The 14,674-nt window shown below is 34.4% G+C and overlaps 1 protein-coding gene across 10 annotated transcripts in view; it reads right to left on the reverse strand.

Annotated features, from left to right (window-relative positions):
• The window catches only part of EXOC6B (exocyst complex component 6B), a 760,794-nt gene that overhangs the window by 289,043 nt on the left and 457,077 nt on the right, over positions 1-14,674 (reverse strand). For 9 of the 10 annotated variants that reach the window (XM_081482978.1, XM_081482980.1, XM_081482979.1 and 6 more), the window contains 4 exons: positions 4,100-4,171; positions 3,282-3,379; positions 1,648-1,753; positions 687-796 (listed from right to left, as the gene is read on the reverse strand). In XM_081482978.1, coding sequence (XP_081339104.1) covers positions 687-796; positions 1,648-1,753; positions 3,282-3,379; positions 4,100-4,171 — 386 coding nt within the window. The remainder of the gene's footprint in view (positions 1-686; positions 797-1,647; positions 1,754-3,281; positions 3,380-4,099; positions 4,172-14,674) is intronic. The other variant, XM_081482984.1, reaches the window with a different exon arrangement.

The raw sequence follows: 14,674 nt of genomic DNA on the forward strand, positions 1-14,674 counted from the left end.
ACATCGTATGAAATGCCAGGCTGGATGAATCACAAACTGGAATCAAAACTACCAGGAGAAATATCAAGAACCTCAGATATGAAGATGATACCACTCTAAAGGCAGAAAGTGAAGAGGAACCAAAGAGCCAAGAAGGAAAGCTATGACAAACCTCACATGACAGCGTATTAAAAAGCAGAGACATCATTTTGCTGATAAAGGTCTGCATACTCAAAGCTATGGTTTTTCCAGTATCATGTACAGATGTGAGAATTGGACCATAAAGACAGCTTAGTGCTGAAGAATTGATGCTAGAGAAGGCTCTTGAGATTCCGTTGGACAGCAAGGAGATCACAGCAAGAATTTCACATGCCACCCCTCTACTGGCCTTAACATTTCATCAATATAATGTAAAAACTAGAATATTATACAACTCTTTTCTAGTGAATTCTCACTAGAAATGCAAATCTGTGAAGAAAACAGTAGAGAATAAAATAAGTAACATAAACAAAAAGAAATTATTCAAGAGTTTCCAACTTCCCTTTTTTCACCTGACCATATAAATAGGGCAGTGGCATACCATACAGGGCTAATATTAAGACTTTCAAACTTAAAACTGAAGGGAACATCAAAAGTATTCCAGAATATTTACGTATATAGAGCCATAATCTCAGTATCTATTGCACTTTCATTATTTCATACTATACCTTAGATGAAGATCTTCTGAAAACTTCAGACAGGCGTAGATAAATTCTTTAATTTGGTTGTAAACTTTTGGCACAAATTCAGAAAATGGAAACTTTTTTGGGAATGGTTGCTGTAAAAGCAAGAATTAACGAAAGTTACAAATGAGCATACATTTAAAATACGTATTAACTAAAATGCAAAAGAGATTTTCTTACACACTAGAACTGCCTTCTTAACAACTCTACATTTTAAAAACATACTTGTGAAAGTTTTCTAATACTAAAAAGAATAAGATTAAACTAAATAAACAATTTTAATGTTCTGTAAAACCTGATAAACAAATTCTGATACATACTCAGTAATAAAATGGAATGAGTTATTGATACGTGCAACAACTTAGATGAGTCTCAAAAGCATTATCTTCAGTGAAAGAAGCCGATCTCTAAAGGTTACACACTATATAGTTCCATTTATAAGGCCTTTTAGAAAAGGTAAAAGTAGGTGGATAGCAACAAGATAGGTGGTTGCCAAAAGCTGGGGGTTGAGGAGTAGTTGACTAAGAAGGTATAGCATGTGGGAATTTTGGGGAATCATGGAACTGTTCTGCAACATTGTTGTGGTAGTATATACACCACAATGCACAGTCAAAACCAATACAATTATATAGCATGGTAAATTTTACTGTATGTTTTGGGGATAAAATGTCCTTGAAGTATAAGAAAAGCAAATATTTCAAAGTATAAGTCAAAAGGAAACACTGATGGAAATCTCCTAAACACTTTGGAGGTGACAATACCCCAAACCCATTACTGACTGATTCCCCAAACAGGAGCTTCTGTTCCTCTAAGCCCCAAAATCATCCTTTGAAGCTGTTTTAGATTCCTAACTCACTGAGTTGGAAATTATGCCTTTAATGAGACTGATACAAAGAAAGCTTTAAGAGGATGCCAAATCAGAGAAGTTTATTTTAGTGTTCCTTACCTTTTCCAGCTCTGTATCTTGGAATGGGAATTGTCCTATCACCTTTTTATACATCTCTTCACTTGTTACTGGTATAGGACTGTAGTTGTCAGAATCAAGTATGTTTCTAAAAAGAAAATAAAAGAAGAAAGCAAAGGAGGGAGGGATAAAGTAAAAAAGGAAAGTCAGGTGAGTTAATCAGTAGAGTGATCACAAATAACTTTCAGGAAAACTCCAAGGGTTGTATATCCACCACAACCTCAAATAAACATTTCTTAGTCCCTAATCTATTCCTTTCAAAGTACAGCTATTTCGTCTTATGTAAGGACATCTTAAAAAAACACACAGAAGGAAAATTGCATTCTAAAACAAATGGAACACAAATATAAAGATGACCTCACAGTATTTGAGATTTATAGCTCAGACAGAAAATTTCAAGGCAACATGTTGAAATCTTAAGGAAAATGAGAAACAACAACAACAAAAAATGTGAGCTCTGGAGAAGGCAAAGAGGTTTTATATGCTTTCTTAAAAAAAATTAAGACTTTTTTTATTATGTTCTTTAATGCTATACTAGATTTTCTATTTTATCAAACTATGTTCATATACTTCATCTGTTGCTCTATATTAAGAATGACTTTTTCTTCATCCAAAGGTTCTGTGTCCTTAACTAGACTAGGAGTTCTCCAGAGCAGAGACCATACTACCAAAATCAAAAAAGAAATTTACTGAAGGCTTCAGATCAGATGCTCTTGGATATATCATGGTACTAATTTTCAAAAGATAATCTCCCCTAAAGAAAATTATATCATTAATAAATATTAGAAATACAGATATTTATATTAATATACTAATGAGTTACACTACATAATTATCAGCTATATATTTATAAAATGTGAAGAGTAGGATTAATGGGACAATGTAATATCTTAAAGCTATAAGAACTTGAAAATAAAGTAAGTTGATCTGGGGAAGTGGTCCTGCAGTAAGCAGAAAAATCACTTTAAAAGAAGAAATAAGTGAGTTGACATGAGTTATGTGTGAGGAAAATATGTCCAAGGAAATATTTGTAAGTGGAAGGAAATATTTGTAAGTGGAGATGTAATACAATAATTTTCTTATTGTTGTATGCATGTTGCAGTAACTATTAAAATAATATGCTTAAAATGTTAGATTGTAATAGATTTCTTCTTTGGGCATGGAGAATAAAGAAGATGAGGAATAACATGAGCAAGTCTTCAAAAAAGTTCCAAAAAAGCTAAATTATTCAAAAGGGTTCAAAAGCCACTATCCTACAAGTGAAATATAGATTAGGCATGATCCCCAAAGAGAAAATCAAGACTCAAATAAAGATGACACTAGGTGATCTGGCTGGTATGAACCAAGGTATTTGCCATTTATTCAATGAAACAAATCTGGGGATTTGAGGACTCCTCACATAGTAGGTACTAATATCCAGAGACTAAATGTCTTGGGAACTTTGTTTGGGACATCATTACTATTTAATTGAACTCCCAATGATAATTGGAATCAGACCTAGAAAAAAATAAGCCACATACACTTGTTGCTTATTATACCTGAAAACCCTTATGTATAAAAAGACGAGTGTACACACATGCATGCCCACACACACACAACTACAGATAATTTCTCACCTGAAAATACCTGACCACTTCTTTAGCAAAGTTTCACTATACTGATCTCTGATTTCTAATAGCATGTCAAAAAGCTGATTTACAGGAAAACCATACACCTGAAACAAAATAAGAAAAAAGCTTCGTTTTATAAGGTGATTTTTTTTAAACAACATGAGAGAGATTAGGCACTGAACGATAATTTTGTTCTTTGGACAACAATTTAAATAAAACCATGATACAAGAATCTTCCATTCCCACCTAATATCCAGTGTTTATCCTCAATAATTAAAAGACATATATCAAAATATTTGAGCCAGTCAGAAAAAAATAAAAAGATGAACATTAGAATTAATGTATATTGGATATAACTGTCAATGAAGTTTTCCCTATAACTCCTTCTGTAACTCTTAGCAACTTTCAGGAGTAGGGTCAGAAAATGAGAATGCTACCAATCTTACCCACTTCTAATGTTATTCTATTGAATATAATATGTGGTTCATATCAATAATCATTATTCAAAATAGTAGGTAAGAAAATCCAAAATCACTCAGACACTATATCTGAATTAAGAGCATTTTAAGAACTAATATAATGAGTTCAATTAATTGATTTGTATTGAGAAAAAAAGGGGGAATGAGAACAAATTATGAGAACATAACAGACAAGGTGATGACCAGGAAATGCTACAAAGAGATAAAAATTATCTAGCTCTAGGAAAAGAAGACACACAACTAAAAAGAAAAAGGTACTTACTCAAGCTTAGATAGACAATCAAAGGATTAAGAGCTGATGAAACACTCATCTAGGTTAAGTCTACATAAACATAAGCCACAAACCTGAAGTGTGTCAGCAAAAAGCACAATGAGGTTCTTCAAATCTAACACGAGGTTTGGATCAGAGCAGTAAGACTAAAGGAAATAAAAGACAATGAGGAAAAACATATTTATTAAAAACAAAACTAACTTTTGATATATTTAATTACTTAATGCTTCACCTGGTGCAGGCTCTCTGGAAAGCCTTCCTGGTTTAAGGTAACATCAGATACAGCCAGGGGAGAGTGAGTAAAGACTCCAGTAATCCACGATCTACATTTTTAACTTTTGGAAATTTAAAAACACACTTCTAAATAACTGTCTGGTTAAAGAAGAAATCAAAGCTGATACTGCAGATTATTTTAAAACAAACAGTAAAAAAAAGAGAAGTTCATATCAAAACTTATAGAACACAGCTAATGCCGTTTAAAAAATATCTTTATATGTGAACATTAGAAAACATAAAACACATAATAAACTAAGAACTCAACTCATGAAGCTAGGCCAAAAAAGCCAAAATAAACCATAAATGAGAGAACAAAATTGATAAAATAAAAAGCAGACATTAATGACACAGAGAAGACATGAAAGGTTTGATCAATGAAACCAAAAACTCAAGTTAAACATAAAATCAGTAAGAGAGAGAAATCACAGGTAAGTCCAATTAAACAACAACAAAAAAAACACAACAATGCAAGGAATATAAAAAATAAATATAATACAGAAGAAAAGAAAATTTACAAATTCAATGTATAATCTCTTAACAAATTTGAAAACTGAGATGACTTGGAAGGCATCTTCTTTACAAAGATGTATTATGTCACTATTTTTCAGTGACTTTTGATATTGAAATTCTCTTAAGTATAATTTGGTTACTTGCTCTCTACTTAACTGCTCAATTCCTAAAGAAGGCATGTTGAATTCTCCCAAAGTGGTGTGGCCTCTGTTTCTCATTCTACTACTATCAGTTTTTGTTTATATACATACTGATGCTTGCTTGTTTCCAGTAAATGGGCTACTGTCTTTTTGATGGGTTAAAAATATTATGAAAACGAAATGTTGCTCGCTTCTCCCATTTAATGATCTTTAACTTCAATCCAGTGTTCTTGAAGAATATTGCCCTTTCTGCTCCCCATTCTTCATTTTTAATCTTTCTATATAATCTTAATGTAGAAATCTCTCTTAGTAACCAAACTATAATACTTTCTAACTGTGATGTTTCTCATGAATACTGACATATTTGGACCTATTCTAGTCATCTTATTTTAAGTTTTCTATTTTCAATGATTTATTCTTTCTTTTATGTATCCTTTCATGTTTTTCATTGGATTCATTTTTTCAAATTATCTTATACTAGTTATTAATAACTTATATACTTTCTGCCCACTGTTCACTTGAAATAATCTGGAGTGTCATTTTAAAAATGTTTTAAGCATTAAGCCACTCCTCTTGTAGGGATTCTTAATAGCATTAAACTTTACAAACAATGGGCTTCCCTGATAGCTCAGTTGGTAAAGAATCTGCCTGCAATGCAGGAGACCTCAGCTCTATTCCTGGGTTGTGAAGATCCCCTGGAGAAGGGATAGGCTACCCACTCCAGTATCCTTGGGGGCTTCCCTTGTGGTTCAGCTGGTAAAGAATCCACCTGCAATGCGGGAGACGTGGGTTCACTCCCTGGGTTGGGAAGATCCCCTGGAGAAGGGAAAGGCTACCCACTCCAGTATTCTGGCCTGGAGAATTCCATGGGCTGTACAGTCCATGGGGTTGTAAAGTCAGACACAATAGAGTAACTTTCACTTACAAACAATTGATCAGTTGTTTAGATTTACTTATGAGTTCTACTCTCGTTTTTTGCACACATTTTATTTATTCCTACCCCATCTTGTATTTTGAATTTCTTTTTCATTTTTGGTAAGACATCAGTAAGATAGGATGGGTGAAAAGTAAACTTTGTATCCTCATGTGTCTGGAAATGTCTTTCTTTTGCACTCAAACTAAAACACACAATTTCAGACATGAGAAAACTGCCTGCCTCATTTTCTCTGCCTGAGAAAAAGATGCATCCTTTCAGCTGTAATAATCTAGTCATTTTCTACTGCAGAGAAATTTCCCTCTTTCATTTAATTATGAAGGTCCCCTCCTTTGTGACTATATTTTATTTCTAAATCTCTACTAAATACAACCAAAATCTACATCAATTATCCATGTTTCTTAACTTTTCATTCACATTTTCCATCTCTTTGTGTCTCTGCTCTATACCGGGGCTATATATTTGACTTTGTCTTCCTGATCACAGAATGATATGCAGTTTTATCTATTTAATCTTAGAATTAAATTTCTCTATTATGGTAGTCATAAATCTCAAGAAAACAACAATAATCTTTGATTTCTATCCTTCTGTGGCTTCCTTCCTTCCTTTTCCTCCTTCTCACATTTTGTATAATTGTGAATATAGTATACATAAAGAAAATAATAAATCTATACATGTAATTTTACCAGGCAAACATAACTGAATGGCACCAGCATAACAGAAGCTCCAAAACAACTTTTTTCCTCTCCACTCAGGAAAACATTATCATGATGTTTATTATAATCATTACATATCTTTCTACCACTCTTTTTTCATTGTATTTTTCAGCTTCATAGATCTTATTTTTTAGAGCAGTTTTGCATTTACAGATAAATTGAACAGAAAGTACAGAGTTCCCACATATCCCTTCATACAGACACTCATGCACAGATTCCCTTATTATAACATTTTTCCTTAGTATGGTGACATTTGGTAAAGTTGGTGAACCAATACTGACACATTATTCACATTATTAACTAAAGTCAATAGCTTACTTAGAGTTTACTCTCTGTGTTATATAATCTATGGGATTTAACATAAGCATAATGATACATTCCACCATTACAATATCATACAGAATAGTTTCACTGCCTGCCCTAAAAATTCCCTATCTTCCACTTATTTATCCCTCAAGCCTTCTCCCAAATCCTAGCAACCCTTATCTTTTTATTGTCTCCTTAATTTTGCCTTGTCAAGAATATCATATAGTTGGAATAGTATGAATATGTAGCATTCTCAGTTTGGGTACTTTCACTTAGCAATATGCACTTAGCTTCCTCCATGTCGTTTTGTGCGTTAACAGATTACTTCTTTTGTTTGCCATTGAGTAATACTCAATTATAAGGATGTACTAGAGTTCATTCATTCACCTATTAAAGGACATCTTGGTTACTTCCAGGTTTTGGCTATTTTGAACAAGCTGTTATAAACACTAGTGAGCAGATTTTTGTCAACACATTTGGCAAATACCTATAGTGTATACCTACTTGCTGCATCTTATATCTATGTTGCATTTTGTATAAACTTTCAAATTCTCTTCTAAGCTGACTGTACCATTTTCCATTCCCATCAGCAATGAGAGTACCTGTTGTCCACATTCTCTCCCGAATTTGGTGTTTTCAGCATTATAGTCATTCTAATGGGCATGTGGTGGTAGTTCATTGCTGTTTTAAATTTGTAATTCCCTGATGACATATGACATATGACAATAGAGTTTTACCAAGAGAACGCACTGGTCATAACAAACACCCTCTTCCAACAACACAAGAGAAGACTCTACATGTGGATAACACCAGACGGCCAACACCGAAATCAGATAGATTATATTCTTTGCAGCCAAAGATGGAGAAGCTCTATACAGTCAGCAAAAACAAGACCAGGAGCTGACTGTGGCTCAGATCATGAACTCCTTATTTCCAAATTCAGACTTAAATTGAAGAAAGTGGGGAAAACCATTAGACCATTCAGGTATAACCTAAATCAATTCCTTATGATTATACAGTGGAAGTGAGAATAGATTTAAGGGACTAGATCTGATAGACAGAGTGCCTGATGAGCTATGGACAGAGGTTCATGACATTGTACAGGAGACAGGGATCAAGACCATTGCCAAAAAAAAGAAATGCAAAAAAGCAAAATGCCTGAGGAGGCTTTGTAAATAGCTGTGAAAAGAAGAGAAGCAAAAAAAAAAAAAAGGAGAGAAGGAAAGATATACCCATTTGAATGCAGAGATCCAAAGAACAGGAAGGAGAGATAAGAAAACCTTCCTCAGCAATCAGTGCAAAGAAAATAGAGGAAAATAATAGAATAGGAAAGACTAGAGATCTCTTCAAGAAAATTAGAGATACAAAGGGAATATTTCATGCAAAGATGGGCTCAATAAAGGACAGAAATGATATGGACCTAACAGAAGCAGAAGATATTAAGAAGAGGTGGCAAGAATACACAGAAGAAATATACAAAAAATATCTTAATGACCCAGATAATCACGATGGTGTGATCACTCACCTAGAGCCAGACATCCTGGAATGTGAAGTCAAGTGGGCCTTAGGAAATATCACTAAGAACAAAGCTAGTGGAAGTAATGGAATTCCAGTTGAGCTATTTCAAAACCTAAAAGTTGATGCTGTGAGAGTGCTGCACTCGATATGCCAGCAAATATGGAAATCTCAGCAGTGGCCACAGGCCTGGAAAAAGTCAGTTTTCATTCCAATCCCTAAGAAAGGCAATGCCAAAGAATGCTCAAACTAACACACAATTGCACTCATTTCACACGCTAGTAAAGTAATGCTCAACATTCTCCAAGCCAGGCTTCAGCAATATGTGAACCATAAACTTCCAGATGTTCAAGCTGGTTTTAGAAAAGGCAGAGGAACAAAGGATCAAACATCTGCTGGATCATCAAAAAAGCAAGAGAGTTCCAGAAAAACATCTGTTTCTGCTTTATTGACTATGCCAAAGCCTTTGACTGTGTGGATCACAATAAACTGTGGAAAATTCTTCAAGAGATGGGAACACCAGACCACCTGACTTGCCTCTTGAGTAACCTGTATGAAGGTCAGGAAGCAATAGTTAGTTAGAACTGGACATGGAATAACAGATGGGTTCCAAATTGGGAAAGGAGTATGTCAAGGCTGTATCTTGTCACCCTGCTTACTTAACTTATATGCAGAGTACATCATGAGAAATGCTGGGCTGGAAAAAGCCCAAGCTGGAATCAAGATTGCCGGGAGAAATATCAATAACCTCAAATATGCAGATGACACCACCCTGATGGCAGAAAGTGAAGAAGAACTAAAGAGCCTCTTGATGAAAGTGAAAGAGGAGAGTGAAAAAGCTGGCTTAAAGCTCAACATTCAGAAAACTAAGATCATGGCATCCGGTCCCATCATTTCATGGCAAATAGATGGGGAAACAGTGGAAACAGTGACTGACTCTCTTTTTCTGGGCTCCAAAATCACTGTAGATGGTGATTGCAGCCATGAAATTAAAAGACGCATACTCCTTGGAAGGAACGTTATGACCAACCTAGATAGCATATTAAAAAGCAAAGACATTACTTTGCCAACAAAGGTCCATCTAGTCAAGGCCATGGTTTTTCCCGTAGTCATGTATGGATGTGAGAGTTGGACTATAAATAAAGATGAGCACAGAAGAATTGATGCTTTTCAACCGTGGTGTTGGAGAAGACTCTTGAGAGTCCCTTGGACTACAAGGAGGTCCAACCAGTCCATCCTAAAGGAGATCAGTCCTGGGTGTTGATTGTAAGGATTGATGTTGAAGCTGAAACTCCTATACTTAGGCCACCTGATGCGTAGAGCTGACTCATTTGAAAAGACCCTGATGCTGGGAAAGATTGAAGACAGGAGGAGAAGGGGACAACAGAGGATGAGATGGTTGGATGGCATCACTGACTTGATGGACATGAGTTTGGGTAAACTCCAGGAGTTGGTGATAGACAGGGAGGCCTGGCATGTTGTGGTCCCTGGGGTCCAAAGAGTCAGACACGACTGAGCGACTGAACTGAACTGATGACATATGTTGTTAAGCAACTTTTTACATGCTTTCTTTATATTTGAGTATTTTCTTTGGTGAATTTTTGCCCATTTTTTAATTGGGTTGTTTTCTTATGCTGAGTGTTAAGAGTTCTGTATATATTTTCAGTACCAGGCCTTTATCAGGTATGTGTTTTGCAAAGATTTTCTCCCTGTCTGTGGCTTGTCAGTTCATTCTCTTAATTTCATTGTTTTGTAACCATCTGCATATTCAGCCTTACTCAATATTTTTTCAAAACTATGCAAATGGAGAAAAATCTGTATGTATAATTTTCTGTCCTGCTTTTATAATTCAACTTTATACTTGTGAAATTCATCTATGCTACTGTGTATAGCTACAGGGTGGGCATTTTCATGCTGTATAATATTCCATGCTATGAGTTTAACTCAGATTATTCATTTTATTACCAATGTACATTTTGTTGTCCAGATGCTCAGTGGTGTCCGACTCTTTGCAACCCCATGGACTGCAGCACACCAGGTTTCCCTGTCCTTCACCATCTCCCAGAGCTCACCTGAACTCATGTCCATTGAGTCGCTGATGCCATCCAACCACGGACATTTAAGTCATTTCTATTTTTGAAAACTGAACAACGCTGGAATGAATTTTCTTGCATGTGTATTACAGTGCCTCAGGCCAAGTTTCTCAAGGGAATAGTTAGTTAGGAAAAGAATTTCTGGTTCATGAGGATCAGCAATTTAGAAGATAATGCTATTTTTTTCAAAGGGTTTTATCAATTTAAACTCATTCCTTTAGTAGTATATAAGAGTTCTGAATAATTCATATCAACATTTGTATTACTAATTTTTACATGTTATCTCATTTTGTTTTCATCTGCCTTTCACCGATGCACTGAAGTTGAGCACATGTTTCTCAGCCAAGTGAATTCCTTCCTTAGTGAAGTACCTGTAAATCTTTTGCTTGTTATTTCTATTGAGATGTTTGTCTCTATTGTAATGATGTGTAGTGAAATTTTTTTATATACTTTCTGTTAGTTCTGTTGATGATATTCTGTTGAAAACATCATTTCTCATCATATATCTCATTTTATCTACTATCTTTAATTTTTTTGTTTTTTTCTTACAGTTTTAATGTAGCTTAATATATGAATCTTTATGGTTAGTGTCTCTTTTGTATTTTAGTTAGGAATTCCTTCCATATCCTAAACCACAAAGATATTCTCTTATACTATCTTGTAGAAAATTTATGGTCTTACATTTCACATTTTGGTATTTTATCAACCTGAAACTTTTTTTGGTATAATTGATTTCCCCATACTGATAATCAATTGTTCTAGCACTATTCATTGAAAAGTCTGTCCTCTACCCACTGATCAGCAACAATCTTTGATAAATATCAAATATTTTTTGAGGCCTATATTCTGTTCCATTATCTATCCAATGACAGTACCAGAGTATCTAGTACTCATTTAGTAAGATTTTTAAATTGATCTTCATATTTGGTAGAGAAAAACCACCTGCCTTCAGTCTTAAGGAGTCTCTTAGCTATTCTTCACTTTTGTACTGGCTTAAAAATATTATAAATCAAATTGCAAAGGTACTCATCTTTTCAAAAATAAGATTATTGAGATTTTAATTGGCACTGAATTAAATTTATAGATAAATTGTAATACAGTAGATATCTACAATAATAACTCTTCCAATCACTGAACATGCTATTTCTCTCAGTTTTATTTAGGTCTTCTTTAATTTCTTTCCATCTCTCAAAAATATTTTTGAATTTTCTCCATGTAGGTCTTGACATATTTTGTCAGGTATATTTCTACTACTTTTAATGTATGTTATTGTATCAATTTTTATCCTCTAAAATTTTTAATTTTTCAAATTTTATTCCTGGATGTAAAATGACAATTAATTTTGCAACAGAGAATATGCTAACCTCTTCCATTTATTGCAATAATTTTTCTGTAAATTCCTTTGGATTTTCAATGTACTAAAATATATCATCAGCAAAAATGACAATTTTGCTTTTTCCTTTCAAAGGTTTATTTTTTAATTTATTTATATTTCTATCTTTACAACACTAAATACAACTATATTTATAAATGAACCTGTATATTTATGAGCTTATGAGTTATGCTATCCTTCTCTGGCTTCATTATCAAGATTACTCACACCTCATACAACTCATAAAATGAGTTGGTGAGTATTTTCCTTTTCTGTTCTCCAAGAATTTATAAAAGACAACAATTCAAGATAAAACTCCCCAAACCTGAAGATCTCTTTGAGGGAAGAACTGTGATTGCTTTTCACTTACTTCAGATGCATTCTTAACTTGAAAGGAATAGGTTTCTCCAGCTTAATGTGGGGAGGGTACCATACTAGACTCTCCATCTCGGGTAGGCCCAAGAGACTATAAAATCTGAGTACAAATTGTCTGGAATAACAAGCAACCTCAAGGGAAAGGCAGCTTATGTATTTCAGCATATCACTCTGAACTTCTGGACTCTCAATTTCCCCTGGATTTGGCCTGATTAATTCCTTAATAGCCTTACTAAGCACTCTGAGACTTAATGTCTTATATGATGCATATACATAAAGCAGTACTTTTAGTTGTTTCAAGCTGAACGGTTGCTATGACTAATCTAGTCTCCTATATTCCTAAAATGAGAAACGATTGTTATTTCATAAATTTTTCTCCAAGTTCATGAATTACTTGTTTTTGTTAAAGAATAGCTATTCATTTTGTTTATTAATGTCTTCTATATCATGTAAATGATGTTGTTCGCTCACTCAGTCTTCTCCAACTCTTTGTGAGCCCATGGACTACAGCACTTCAAGCTTCCCCATCCTTCACTATCTCCCAAAGTTTGCTCAAACTCATGCCCATTTAGTCGATGATGGATCCAACCATCTCATCCTCTATCACCCTCTTCTCCTCCTGCCCTCAATCTTCCCCAGCATCAGGGTCATTTCCAGTGAGTCAGCTCTTCGAATCAGGTGGCCAAAACATTGGTGCTTCAGCATCAGTCCTTCCAAAGAACAGTCAGGGTTGATTTCCTTTAGGATTGACTGGTTTGATCTCCTTGCTGTCCAAGGGACTCTCAAGAATTATCTCGAGAACCACATTTCAAAAGCAACAATTTTTCAGTGCTCAGCCTTCTTTATGGTCCAACTCTCACATCCATATGTGACTACCAGAACAACCATAGCATTGACTATATGGACCTTTCTCAACAAAGTAATGTCTCTGCTTTTTAATACACTCTCTAGGTTTGTCATAGCTTTTCTTCCAAGGAACATGCATCTTTTAATTTCATGGTTACAGTCACCATCTGCAGTGATTTTGGAGCACAAGAAAATGAAATCTGCCACTGTTTCCATTGTTTCCCCATCTATTTGCCGTGAAGTGATGGGACCAGATGCCATGATCTTAGTTTTTTGAATGTTGAATTTTAAGCCAGCTTTTTCACTCTCTTCTTTCACCTTCATCAGGAGGCTCTTTAGTTCCTCTTCACTTTCTATCATAAGAATGGTATCATCTGCATATATGAGGTTCCTGATACTTCTCCAAGCAGTCTTGATTCCAGCTTGTGATTCATCCAGCTCAGCATTTTGCAGGATGTGTTCTGCATATAAAGCAGATCTCTAAATTATTTCCACCAAGATTTCTCCCAGCCTCATTCCTGCTCATGATATTTGTTGACTGAATTTAGAGTGTTCCTAGATTCCATCTGGAACAACATTTCCTGCTTTAACAATACGCTCTACTTCATACTTAATCCAAAATTTTCTTTCCTCAGGCTGAGTCATTATTCTGATTCCATCTGATTTTCTAAGTTCAGAGAAATTTTTCAAAATTTCTAGCCTATAGAGGTATACTTTGAATTGTTTTTCTTTTTAGTTTTTCTTACATTTTATTTCAATGTCAATTTGGCTAGGGGAGCTGAATGACACATATTCTCAGTATACCCTCTGATTCAAAAATGGGTGTGTGGGAGGGTGAATATGACTGTGGGTGTGTATAAAACCACTATCACAGTACACACTCTTGTCTGCCTATCACATAATAAGAAAAGATGTCTAATGTTTAATAGCTATAAAACATGAGGATTTTTGCCTATAGATTACACTGTTCCATAGTTTAAACCATAAAAAAGTATTTTTCTAATATTATCAGATGATCTGCTTATCATTTTACTAGCTGTCAGGCTAGCAATTATATTAACAGATCTTCTAATATGAAACCATTTCTGATATGAACTCTTTGTATTAGCATATTATTATTTTAATACATAGGTACTGCTAAATTTGAAGTCTACGTGAAATGGATTGTATAAGATTTTTCTTGAAATCAGCATTGAGAATATTATACCTATCAAAATGTTTCCAATTTGTGCAAAGATTGATAATTCAATTAGAAAATATGAAGAGTTTTAGTTAGTGACAGAAAGTTAGAAAAATATAGAATTCTTATAAAAAAATAACCACTCAGATAAAATGTTTCCTTTTGAGATTTGTTTTGATGTTTGGGTTGTCTATCTGTCTTTCTTGCTGATAATATAATGCAGTAAATAGTATCATGAATGGAAGTGGTATATGTGGCATCAACTACACTATCTCATAATGGATAAATATGGTTCAGTGGGTAAATGTATGTAATGTTGAATTATATTTTAATGGTTATGTTGAAATACAATTCCAATACCATGCTGCTGTTGCTGCTGCTGCTAA

The sequence above is a fragment of the Giraffa tippelskirchi genome, chromosome 4 (assembly GCF_054371585.1).
Source record: "Giraffa tippelskirchi isolate mGirTip1 chromosome 4, T2T-mGirTip1v1.2.pri, whole genome shotgun sequence".
Lineage (NCBI taxonomy): Eukaryota > Metazoa > Chordata > Mammalia > Artiodactyla > Giraffidae > Giraffa > Giraffa tippelskirchi.